Source organism: Grampus griseus (genome assembly GCF_964374135.1).
Source record: "Grampus griseus genome assembly, chromosome: 1".
NCBI classification, from domain to species: domain Eukaryota; kingdom Metazoa; phylum Chordata; class Mammalia; order Artiodactyla; family Delphinidae; genus Grampus; species Grampus griseus.
Genome location: NC_139017.1, coordinates 107,660,765 through 107,674,561, shown reverse-complemented (window position 1 = coordinate 107,674,561; position 13,797 = coordinate 107,660,765). Strand labels below are relative to the sequence as shown.

General features: G+C 34.4%; 1 protein-coding gene across 1 annotated transcript in view; it reads left to right on the top strand.

The window, feature by feature from the left end:
* Positions 1–6,693, top strand: part of CLCA2 (chloride channel accessory 2) — a gene marked incomplete at its 3' end in the record, with an annotated part of 37,311 nt that extends 30,618 nt beyond the window's left edge. Inside the window, exon 14 of the mRNA XM_082661448.1 lies at positions 6,251–6,693. Within this exon, the coding sequence (XP_082517574.1) occupies positions 6,251–6,693 (443 nt within the window). The remainder of the gene's footprint in view (positions 1–6,250) is intronic.
* Between the last annotated feature and the right edge of the window lie 7,104 nt (positions 6,694–13,797).

The window sequence follows — 13,797 nt, the reverse complement described above, 5'->3', positions numbered from 1 at the left end:
TGACTGAAGCAGATCAAGCTTGTTATAATGTGAAACCTCAAGTGACAAAAGATTGGGAGGCAGGGAATGGCTGGATGTGTATTAAGTTGCTGACATCACTCAGTCATAATTGACTTGATGACCCAGCAATGGCAAAATTGACCAATTAGCTATGAGTATACCAACTAGCAAGTAGGTGTCTGTTTAACTCATAAACATGTGCTTTCATCACCTCTTTTTTTTACAAATCGTTGTCTAGGAAGGTGTTATACTCTCCTCTATGGCCAGAGTTAGAAACAATAAGGGTATGTCTCTGGCTTTACAATTATGAAAAATTTGACTATTCTTAAAAACCTTATTAGCAATAAATGAACATCTCATATATGCACAAGCGTATCAATGTATATCCAGTACCAACTCTTCACCATATACAATATATTGTAAAAGATGACAAAGTACATGGAATAAGCAAAATATTACCAGATCATTATTATGTTTGGGAATGTATTTAGACAAGGCATTATGGAAATGGGTTATTTCCTTAGGTTTTCATTAAGAGTGTGGGTATAATAACTTTTAAAACTGAGTACCAGGCATAATCTGTATTTCTGCTATAAAGTTAATTTCCTTTGTGTTTTCTCCAGAAATTAAAGTGAAAATATATTATTTACTAAGGAACTATTATGTGCCCAGCACAGTGGTAAACATAATATAAAAGTAATTTAAGATGGTATCACACTCCAAGAACTCATAATCCTAGGCTAAGAGAGAAAAGGCATAAAATGGTCAAAAAACTATTTTATGTATTACACAGTGCCATTTGTATAATTCAGACCTTGGGAGCTACAGGTATTAAAAGGTTGTAGAGTGGGTGGAAGCAGAGCAAAGGCCAGTTTCTAATGCCAGGGGCCTGGGCACAGCCTTTGGAGTAGTGACAGACCACAAAAAGCACCAATCTTGGGCCTCCTTCCTTGCACTCAGTAGCTTCCCTACGTGTCTAACAGCCTGACTTTCACACTGTTTCCTCTGATATCTTTTCATCTTGTTATACAACTGTCATTGAACATATTATCCTTACAAATTGTTGAAAATTTGCTGCTTCTGAAAAAGCTGTTCAATGACAGCAATTTTTTCCCATTTCCCCCACCCCCAACCCTCAGTTATGCTTATTGGATGGAAGAAGGCTCAATGTAGGAGAAATCTATAATAATCCTTAGGGGATGGTTTGGATTTCAAATGAAGAGAGGAAGTGGGAACTGTTCCCACTGGTAAAGATGGGGTCAAGTCTTTGATTCCCTCTGCATGTCCTCAATCCAAGCCCAGGGCTTTCCGTACTAGAAATTTATTGATAAAGATGCTAAGGAAATGTAAACCTTGGTAACTGGAAAAGTAGCAATTTTTGGGAAATAGGAGACAGTGTAGCCTAATAGAAGGCTGTAGAGCATAGTGTTAGGGTATTAAGCTCTGGAATCAGACAGACCACGTTTTATCTGTGTAACTTAGGCAAGTTACTTAATTTCTCTAAACTTCTGGTTTCTAATCTGCAAAAGCAGATAGTGAGAGTACCCATCTCAGAGGGTTGTTGAGAGAATTGAATGAGAAAAGGCACAGAGAGGGATTAAAACAGTGTCTGGTCCATACTAAGTGCTCAGTAAATATCAGCATTTATAACATTTTGGAGCCTGAAGGGGTCTTAAAGATACACTAGTCTGACTCCCTTGTTTTAAATGTAAGGGAATGGCCCTGAGAGGTTAAGTGTCTTGCCCATGTCCTTAGAGCTACTTTCATGGCTGAAATATACTGGGAGTATAGAGGTAGAGGTCAAAACTAGAGATATAGCTAAGAGGTCAAAGATGCAGAACCAGCCCATTTTCTTTTTCACAGGGAGAAGGAGAAGACCACAACTATTGTAAATGGAAGGAAACCTTTCATGAATGTATGAGCTGAATTAGTTTGGAGTCTTTGTAGTTACACAGTTGTTCTGCATCATTTTTAATAGTTGTTCACAGTAGGAAGTATATGACATTTGGAGTTAGAAGAAATGAGTTCATTTCCCGCACTACAGCTTCCTAACTTGACCATGGACATCACATTTAACCTCCTGAGTCCCAGTCTCTTTTATTTTAAAATGGGATGGTCAACTTCACAAAGGGAGAATTATGTATGTAGAAAATCTTTGTAAATGCTAAGGCTTATGGAATATTGTTTCATTATCCAGGAGACGACTCAGGGAGAGCCCCGTGGGGAGGGCTTCCTCCATAGAGAACAAGGGACATAGGAACAATGGACATGTTCCATTGTGAGTGTAGAGCAGATGGTCAGCCTAGCTTCTCATCCATATCTGTCCCATCGTATTTGAACCACAGTATAAAGCAACTCAAGTGGGTTCACTCAGAGGAAATTGGCTTATTGATAAATTTGAATATGAAGGTTATTTTGTTTTGACAACCTTCTTTAAGGGTGCTTTACTCTAATTACTACTCAGGAATAGAAACAGTCTCATTATTAAAACTTATTATAGATTTGGAAAGTTCTCAAAACCTAGTCACTAGAATATTTTCATTGTTTAATTAAAACTCAGGATGTCTCATGGTTTTTATTCCTGAGAACAAAATCCTCCTTTGGAGCTGCTCCGTTCATTGTTGAATCTATTTTTAGCCATTTTAGATACGATTTATGATATTATTAGAGTGGGTTAGTACTACAGGTGGCTTTCTTTTTGCATCTAGCAATTATTTGTTACCAATAATTTTGTTTTTGAGTTGATAATACATTAATACAGTTTGAAAGCTCACAGCAGCACAACAATATGAATGTATTTAACACTGCTGAACTATACACTTTAAAAAATGGTAAATTTATGTTATACATATTTTGCCATAATTTTAAAGGTTCAAAACAGTATAAGGAAAATCAAAACAAAATTCTGCCCTCATCTACTCCAAATTTTGCAGTTCTGTAACATGCATTTTTCTTAATTTATCACAATCTGCTTTGAATTAATGTTATACTGCTTCACATATAATGGGAGAATCTTTCAAAAGTATAATTCCATTTACCCTTCTGCCATCCTTTGTGGTCTTGCTGTCATATATTTTACCTCTACATTTGTTATAAGCCGCACATTGCATTGTTATGGCTTTTGTTTTAAACAATCAATCTTTGCCCAAGACAAAGAAACTTGCCTTTTAAAGAAATTTTAAAGAGGAAAAGAATTATCCTTTTTAGTTACTTGTATAGTATAGTTACCATATCTAGTCCTCTTCTTTTCTTCCTGGAGATCAGAATTTTTATCTAGCATCATTTCCTTTGTAGTTGAGGTCTTTGAGTAACAATTCTCTCAATATTAATTTTTCTGAAACATGTCCCTTAATTTTTAAAACACAGTTTCACTAGATGTAGCATTCTAGGGCAACAAGTGTTTCTTTCAGCACTTTAAATATATCATTTCATTGTCCTCTGGCCCCAATTTTTTTCTCATAAGTTAGCTATCATTCTTACTGTTGTTTTTCTGAGTATAAAGTGTCTTTTTTCCCTTCTGGCTGCTTTAAATTATTTTTCTTTATCTTTGGTGTTTAGCAGATTGACCATGATGTGACTCAGTGTGCTTTTCTGATGCTTATTCTGTTGGGGATCACTGAACTCTTTGAGTCTGTGGAGTGTTCTTTTAATCAAATTTAGAATATTTTCAGCTGATACATCTTCAAAAAATGTCTGCTCTAGTTTTATTCTTCTTTTCTTCCTGGGTAATATTTATATTATATAATATTATAGTACAGTATAGTATAGTATATCATATCATATCATCATACACACACACTAAGTGGATATATCAGTGGATCTTAAGGGTCACTGAGATTCTGTTCAATTTTTCTAACTATTTTTTAGCCCTTCAGTTTGGATGATTTTTTTTAATTTTCAAAAAATTAATTAATTTATTTATTTATTTTTGGCTGCATTGGGTCGTCGTTGCTGTGCGCAGGCTTTCTCTAGTTGCAGCAAGCGGGGGCTACTCTTCATTGTGGTGCGCGGGCTTCTCATTGTGGTGGCCTCTCTTATTGCAGAGCACAGGCTCCAGGTACACGGGCTTCAGTAGTTGTGGCATGTGGGCTTCAGTAGCTGTGGCTCACGGGCTCTAGAGTGCAGGCTCAGTAGTTGTGGCGCATGGGCCCATTTGCTCTGCAGCATGTGGGAAATTCCCAGACAAGGGCTCGAACCCGTGTCCCCAGAATTGGCAGTTAGATTCTTAACCACTGAGCCACCAAGGAAGTTCCTGTTTGGATGATTTTAATGGATGTGTCTTCAAGGTTACAAATTCTTTCTTCCATTGTGTCCAATCTGATATTAATCCTCTCAAATGAATTTTTTCATTGCATTTTTTTTCAATTCTAGGATTTCTGTTTGCTTCCTTTTTAAAGTTTCCATATCTGTCCTCAAACTTTCCATCTCTTCATTCACTATATCCAGCTTGTCTTGTGTGTAGACCATTAACATACTCATCATGGTTATTTTAAGGTCCTTGTCTATTAATTTCAAATCTCAGTCATTTGTGACTGTTTTAATTTGCTGACATTTTTCTTGACTATATATCACATTTTCTGTTTCTTCACATGTCTAGTAACTTTTTATTGTATATTGGACATGTGGTAGTGAATTATAGACTCTGGACTTTGTTATATTCCCCTGAAGAGTTTTGAAATTTTCTAGTAGTTACCTTGGATCACGTGGAATTTGAGGAGGCTTTGTTTTACTTTTGTCTAGGGTTTGTCTATTTCAGTTTTGCTCTTAATCCTAGGGCATATCCCTTAATTCTGGGACACAATCTTTTTTCCTAAGGCACAGCTTTTCTAGTGTTTTAATGGACATCTCAAGATATTTACCAAGCTCCTCTGATGTGGCAAGACTCACACTCCAAACTCTATATCTCCCCTGTGGTGGGCACTGGCATAAAACTCTGCTCCATTTTTCAGCTGTCTAGCTGTTGTTTTCCCCTTGAGTCCTTGAATTTTCACCCACACATGTACAATTCAGAGGTCTTCCAATGATTTGAGAGAAGTTAATACACAGAGTTGGGGCTCATCCCTCTCTGGCTCCCTCAATTTTCAGCCACTTGGCAATCTCACACTCAGTCATTTGATTTTTAAAACCAAGAAGATAGTGGCTTTCTGTATCAGTTCCAGCTATCTGTACTGAAGTGGAAAGTGCCCTCGGAGGAAAAACTGTATAAACATGAGTCAGTCACAGCCTGGTTCTCTTCTTTTATGAGTTGTAACTCCTCTGGCTCCAGTTTGTTTTTATTCCCCTTTCTTTCTTCAGAGTTTATACTTGTTACCTGCTGGTGAGTTAGTCCAATAGAAACCACTCAACCATTACCAGAACTAAACTTTATCTTTGACTTAAGTTACAAATATTTTTGTCACTTAACATATATGTTTATATTTTGCTTAGGAGATTTTTCCCATGTAGAAAATTTTCATTTTATGTATATAAATTTATGGATTTTTATGTTTATGGCTTGTGAATTTTGAGTCTTAATTAGAGGGTCCTTTTCTACTTCAAGTTTATAAAGAAATTCATTCATTGTTTCCTACTAATTAATAGGTTTTTTTTACATCAAACTTTTTATTTACTTTGGAGTTTATCCTGAAGAATAAAGGTTTGCAGTATGGATCCTATTTTTTCCAGCTTTTTACCCAATTGTCATAACACCATTATCAAGAAATTTTTACTTTCCCCTATTAATTTGGGTTCTACCTCTATCATATACTAAATTCCTAAATGTATTTTGGTCTACTTTTATACATGAATCTATTCATGCACCAGTACTGCAGTTTTTCAGTTACTGAAGCATTACAGTGTTTTTACATCTGATAAAGTCAGTCCTTCCACTAAAAATTTGTTATTTTTTAACCTTATATGGCTAATCTTGCTTATTTATTTTCTATTTAAACTTTACAATAAGTTTGTTAAAATAGAAACTAGAGGCACTTTTAATAAAACCATGTAAAATTTACAAAATAACTTAGGGAAAAATAACATCTTTATTGTGTTGAATCTTGGTATTCAAAAACATAATAAAACTTTCCTCTTATTCAGGTTTTAGTATGAGTTCTTATGTAGTGTCTTAAAGTTTTGTTCACATTCATATTTCTTGCTTTGTTTATTCATAGGTATTTTGACTTTTTTGTTGCTATTGTCATTAAGCCATTTCAATAAACTAGAAAGCTTACTCAAAATCACTTAACTTCCCATTTGTATTTTTTAATTTCAGCCAACAGCTATGAAATAAGAGTGAGTAAAAGTCTACAGAATATTCAAGATGACTTTAACAATGCCATTTTAGTGAATACATCAAAGTTAAATCCTCAGCAAGCTGGTACCAAGGAGATATTTACATTCTCATCAGAGCTTTTCACAAATGGACTTGAACATCAACCTGATGGAGAGACACAAAAAAGTCTCAGAATTTATGTGGCAATACGAGCAGTAGATAGGAACTCCTTAAAGTCTGCTGTATCTAATGTTGCTCAGGCATCTCTGTTGATTCCCCCAAATTCTGCTCCTGTATTTGCCAGAGATGATTTTATGTTGAAAGGAGTTTTGACAGCAATGGGTTTTATAGGAATCATTTGCCTCATCATAGTTGTAACACACTGTGTTTTAAACAGGAAAACGAGAGCAGACAAGAAAGAGAATGAAACAAAATTATTATGAACAAATGTGCAGAGTACTTTCCTTCTTAAATATAAGACCCATGGCTTTTGCACTTTACAAAAACAAGCCAATAAAGTCAAATTAACATCAGATTATTAAAAATGCTTTGAGTTTTTGTGTAGTATGGATCAGATTTTTACACGGTAATAGACAAAAAAATCTTTTATAACACTAATGGAGGCAGAAGGGAATTAGAAAACCTTTAAGCTTTGGCTATGGACAAAAAAATAAAAGTTATTCTCTAAGGTAATGTGTTTAAAGGCAAAGGTAATGGCAAAATTGAATCAGAGTCAATAAAAGCTTGTCTTATTGAAGACAAAAAATAACCCACGTAGAGAAAAGGATGTTAGGCCTGAATGATATAGTATAACTATCTATGTGAAGCAATTGTTTAGTTGTATGATTAATTTTTAATTCCCCTTTATCTGTTCAGAACAGGTTGCTTGTTGATGACTAAAGATCAACCTGTATTTTACATATGAAGTGCCTATTGTAAAGTTCTTTACCTCTTTCCATTTGGTTAACTATACTACAGATAGATCCCACTGATAATGCTCAAAGAGATGTTGGTTCACTATAAGAGTTAACCTTAAAATGTAGGTATTATCCTTGTCCCCTGACACTGGTTTTATAACAGAGGCCTATTGAATTTATTGTTTATAACTTTCTACTCTTATCAAAGCAGCTCTCCAAGTTATTTGCCTTGGGTGGTATTCAAGGAAAATGGTTATAGTTCTCATAAGACTTTAGGTAAATAATGAAAGACATACTTCTGAGCTTATTTTAACACATATCAATCCATACGCTATATAATTTTATTCAATTTCAAACAAAGAAGAGGCCACAGGGAGAGACTGACCTTTGGAAATTTTTAACTGATTCTGTTTTTTTTGTTTAAATAAGACTCCAGGAATCCTTTTCCCACAAAGGGTGATTTACCTACAGGTATTAACCTACAGGGGTGGAGGGTGACTACAGAGAGGCAAGCACATGTCACAAGGAAATAAAAATTATCTTTTATTTAATTTTGCTCTTATTTTTTTAAAGATTACTGAGCAATAAAATCACATGCTTTGCATATTACAGAACTTAAAACTTTATTGGGTAAATACAAACAACAATGTGGAATAGAACTGCTTTATAACTAGGACCAACTAAGAATGACAATTAGATTAAGTTTTGGGGGGTGGGGAGGGAATTGTGGGGAGTTGGAACAAGAATGAAAAGAGGGCATGAAACCTTGAGGAAGAGACTCAGAGCAGCGCTGGGGAGTAAAATGACCAGCAAATACCTCTACCTAGGCTGCCTCCTTGCTGTTCATACTACATCCCAGGTCTGGCCTGTAACATGCTGAGTCTGGTAGTGCCTAAATTTTCACAGATTGGAACTTCAAGTCCCGACTTAACAGTCAGTCCCTCCTCCCTCTATTGCCACTGAGCCTGGTAGCGTGGGATCTGCTTCTCTGTAGCTTCAATGGGCTGGTAAAATACTGAGATGGGGTGTGGTGGGCTTTAAGTCTTCAGATGTTTTCCTCATTTTATAGACAGGAAAATGGAGAATTAACGGAGTAATCTAAAGCGTTGTGCTGGCTAAAGGCAGAGTATATAGGAGTAGAGTCAGGTTGTCATAATGCTCCTTCACTTCTGTCTATTTAAGAAGGTGTGGAAAGATGCCAGGGATTATGCCTAGAAATATTTAAATCTTCAAGGTTAATAAGCAGGAGAACAGGTCTAGGCTGAAGGAACAGGGCTTTTTTTTTTCTTTTCCTCCAATTTTGTCAGTATAGAAATGAACAAATGGCTTTAAGTCCAGAAATCAGTAAATTGGAAGAGGTAAGACTGAGATTAAGGATGTTAAAGTGATAAACTAAAATATATTATAGCAGAGTTGAAAGGGTGATCTCAACAAGTGAATAGGGTAAACAAGCTTCAGTGATTGTGAGGGATTGAAGCATTAGACAACAAGAAATATGTGGTAAATGTGGGAAGATAACTGATTTCGAGACCCCAGAAATCGTCAATAGAACAGAGCCACTGGAAAGGAGGTGACATTGATCCTGAACAAATGATAAGGAATAGAAATAGACAAGAGTTGGGTCAAAGAGAACGAGGAACTGTGAAGCACTGGTCACTAGTGGAATACCACATGAATAGTGACGTCACTGAAGATTTGATCCAAGATTGCAAGAGGAGGAAAAAATATGAGAAAGATGCTCAGTTATCTGGTAGAGGAAAGAGAAGTCTAGGGATTGAAAGTGACACAGGCAAGTATTATTATTATCTTCACATGCCAGGATGGTTGTTGTTATCAGTATATAGAAATTTGTTCTGAAAATTGAGGACAATATCCCTTCCATTTTTACCCTATTCTTTTTATGGATGGTAAAAGAAAGTTAAATCTCAGTGGGAGAGAGAAGATTTTTAGGAGATGAATTCACTGAGCAGATTGCTGTTTATGTGTGCAATGCTGACTGCTCCAAAAGTATGTTTGCACCTGCATGTTAGTACTAGAAAGCCTACCCAAAATTATTTTATTTGCTTTAGGCTTTGCCTTCTGCTATAATGTAATTATTTTGGAAGAGTTGGTCCCTAACTATATCATTTATTTAAAACAATGTGATAAATCAATGGCAGAGTTGCTCATATCAAACTAATCTTCTTGCTGATAACAGTAATAACTCTGGAAAAAATATAAAACACAGCTCTTTGAAGGCACTGGACACCAAGAAAAGCAGTTAGAACCTGGAGGAGTTATGACCCTTGAAAAAAGGAAAGCAATCTAGGTGAGATCCACATTTAACCAGCTTTTCCCCCAGAAGGCATTCCCAGTTTGCTCAGAGCATCTGGAAAGAGCTCAAGCAGAAAGCAGCTGTCTTACTGGGTTGAAAAGTCAGAAGTAAGAGTTCTGGGTTGCTAAAGCAGTGGAATATTGAGGGAGGAAATCCGAGGAAGGAAGTAACTACAAGAGAGAAGTTCCCAAATCTGCATCCTCTCAATCCTTGGATGAGTCCTAAACTGCAAAGGAATTTAATGGAAAATAAGAGCTTAGCACCTAAAAGAGCTGAACAGAGAGTTCAGCAACTGCCCAGTCCTGAGGAGAGAAAATTTAAGGTTCAACCCCACCCAAGTTTTTTTTTTTTGGTTTTAAAGTTTTTTATTGAAGTATAATATATATACAGACATGCACAAACTGTAAGTGTACAGATCAATAAATTATCACAAGTGAATATTCTCTGGTAATTACACCAAAATCAAGAAATAGAATATTGCCAGAATCTCAGAAACTTATATCTTAACCTCTTCCTGCAACTACCTCCTCCCCAATGTTTACCAAAGAATGACTTTCTAGCACCATGGCTTAGTTTTTGCCTGTTTTGAACTTCAGATAAATTCAATCATTTGGTATGTATTCTTTTGTGTCTGGCTCCTTTCATTCAACATTACATTAATGACATTCATCCACATTTTGTATACCAGTAGATATTATTTTTTATTGCCTATAATATTCCATTGCTTGGCTATACCAATATATTCATCCTTTCTATTATTGATAGGTTTTTGAGTAATAGCCAATTTGGAATATGATGAATAATTCTCCTGTGAACATTTTGTTACATATCTATTGGTATTGTGATTTCATTTTCTAAATCAAAGATTAAAATTGGTTGCACCAAAATACAACCTCGCCCAAGTTAGAGGGGGTATTTATGTTTCCACTGAAACTCCAGATTAGGGGTAAGTATCATACCCACAGACTAAGTGTTATGCCCTAGAACCAAGGGCAAAACTGAAATAGATCTGTTCTGAAAAAGTCTAAAACCAAGTCTCTAGAGAATCAAGATTATATTCACCAATAATTAAGCTATTGCTAGAACATAACTCAGAGAAAGATAACATAATACAAAGCCTCTACAACATATCATCCACTATATAATAGAACATTAATAGACACGCTGACAAGCAGGAAATGTGTCCCATAATTAATAAGAATAAAAATCTGTCAATAAAAGATGATCCAAAAATGATCCATATTTGGAATTAGCAGATAATTAGTTTACAATAACATTATAAACAAGATAAAGAAATTACAGGAAAAGATAAATATAAGTGATGAATAGAGGAAGAAGTTCAGGAAAGATATGAAAGTCTTTAAAATGAAGCAAGTGAGAATCCTAAAAATTGAAAAATACAATGTATGTAAAAAAATTTGTAATGGATTAACAACAACAGACTGGTACTACAGAAGAAAGGATCATATGACTTGAAGATGTGAAAATAGAAAGCATCTAAACTGAAGCATTTCATTAAAAGAAAAGAAAAAGCCCAAATGACCTGTGTGATATTACATGTAAATGATTCCCAGAAGTAGAGGGAGGGACGATAAGGCATAAAAATATTCAAAGAAATATTGGATGAAATTTTTCCAAATTTGATTTAAACTACCAACCCACAGGTCTAAAATGCTCAGTGAACCTAAAATAGGATCTATACAAAGAAAATAACACCTAGGTATACCATAGGAAAGATGACTAACTACTCATCAGAAACAATTGAGGCCAGAAAACAGTAAAATGACATCTTAGAGTGCTAAAAGAAACCAACACAGAACTCTATATTGAGCAAAGATATCTTTAAAAATGTAGGCAGATAAATAAAAGCTGAAATAATTTTCACCAGCAAGAAATACCAAAGAAATGTCTTTAAGCTGAAGGAAAATGATGTCTGGTATAAATACAGATCTACAGCATGAAAGGAAGATCACTGGAAATGATAAATATGCAGATAATATAATACATTATTGGTTTTCTTTACTTAATGCCTTTAAAAGATGATAAATTATTTAAAGCAAAAATAAAAACAATGTATTATGGTATAAATAACATAAAGAAGTAAGATATATGACAAGAGCAGAATGGAAAGAAAGGTGACAAATGGAATTATCCTGTTTAAAGGTACTTACATCATACATACGATATTAATTCGAGGTAGACATAAATTAAGGATGCATATTATAACCCCTTTTGGCACCTATTAGTAACAGGGAAGGGTACATGTAAAAGGCTAATAAATGTGATAAAATGGAACATTAAGACTACCCAATTAATACAAAAGAAGATAAGGAAAGAGCAAGGAACAAAGAACAGAGGGGAATACAAAAAGCATATAGCAAGATGGTAGACTTAAAGCAGCTAAATTAATAATTATATTAAATATAAATGGACTAAACTCTTCAACTAAAAAGAGATTTTCAGACTTGATAATAAAGCAAGACCCAACTATATGGAATTTACAACAGATGAACTTTAAATATAAATACATAGAAATTGAAAGTGGGAAAAAGGAAAGTGGTATATCATGCAAACACCAAGCATAAAAAAAGCTGGTGTTAGTATATTATTATAGGACAGAATAGACCTCAAAAAAGGAGAGAAAAAGAGGAATCATTTCAACATAATAAAAAATTTCATCAAGAAGATATAGCAATCCTAAATGTGCATGTAGCTATTAATAGAGCTTCAAAATACCAGAAACAAAAACTGCCAGAATTAAGGGAGAAATAGACAAATCAACAAGCAAACTTGGAGATTTAAATCTCCCACTGTCAATCGTAGAGTAACTAGACAGAAAAATTCAGTAAGAATGGAGAATATGTGAACAACATTATCAACCAATTTGACCTTGACGTTTAAAAATACTACAAGCAACTAGTGCAGAATACATATCATTTTTAAGTGCTCATGTTTATGCTAGGCATAAAACACATCCCAGTATGCAGAGTCCAGAAATAGACTGACACACATATGGTCAATAGATTTTCCATAAAGGCATGTGCAAATCAATGGGTAGAGGCAAGTCAATGGGTAAAGAAGAGTTTTTTTTAAATAAATGATGTTGGAACAACTAGACATATGTTTGGGAAAGCAATTTTACTCCTACCTTGTAAAAATATAAATTCATGATGGATCATAGATATAAATATGAGTTAAGATATTAACTTCTAGAAAAAATATGAGAAAATATATTTACAAGTATAGTGTAGAAAGATTTCTTAGAACAGAGAAAACACTAAGCATAAGACAAAATAATAAGTTGGACTGCATCAAAACTAAATACCTGTGCTAATCAAAGGGCACCATTAATAATAAAAAGTTTAGCTACAGTGGAAGAAAATATTCACAACAAATATATCTAACAAAGAAGTTATATTCAGAACATATAAAAATGTTATAAATCAGTAATAAAAAGACAAAGAACCCAATAAAAATGGGCAAAGGACTTAGACACTTGACAAGAGAGAATATATAAATAGCCAATAAGCACATACAAAGGCAATCAACACCTGAAACTAATATTGTAAATCAACTATACTTCAATTTATAAAAAAGCAATCAACACCATCAGTTATCAACAAATTGAAAATGATACCTATAAATGAAATACATCTTCATTCCCACTAGAACAACTAAATTATAAATATTGGCACTAAGAAATGTTGACAAGGATGTGAAGCAACTGTAATTTTTTTATACTGGTGAGTGTGCAACAACTTTGGAATACTGCCCGGCAGTTTCTTAAAAGTTATGCATATATCTAAACCATGACCCAGGTATTCCACTTCAAGAGAGATGAAAAGATATGTCCATCAAAAGGCTTGCTCAAGAATTTTTATAGCCACTTTATTCAAAATAGCCCCAAGCTGTAAAAAACAAAAGTTTCTATTAAAAGAATGGATAAAACAAAATTTTGCTATTTGTATGAATCCACAATGGCACACCACTCAGCAACAAAAAGAAATGAATAACTGATACATGCAACAGCATACCTGAAATCCCAAAAGCATTATGTTGAGCTAAAGAAGTCAGACTCAAAAGAGCACAGGCTGTATGATTCCATTTATTAAAAGTTCAAGAACAATACTAATCTCTGGATATAGAAATCATAATAGTGGTTGTCTCAGAGCAAACGTGTGAGCATTCACTGGAAAGCTTTCTGGAGCAATGAAAATGCTATAGGGATTGATTGCAATAGTGGTTGACTGGGTATGTATAGCTTTGTCAAAATTCATTTACCTATTTGCAATTGATCTGTTCATTTTATTGCATTT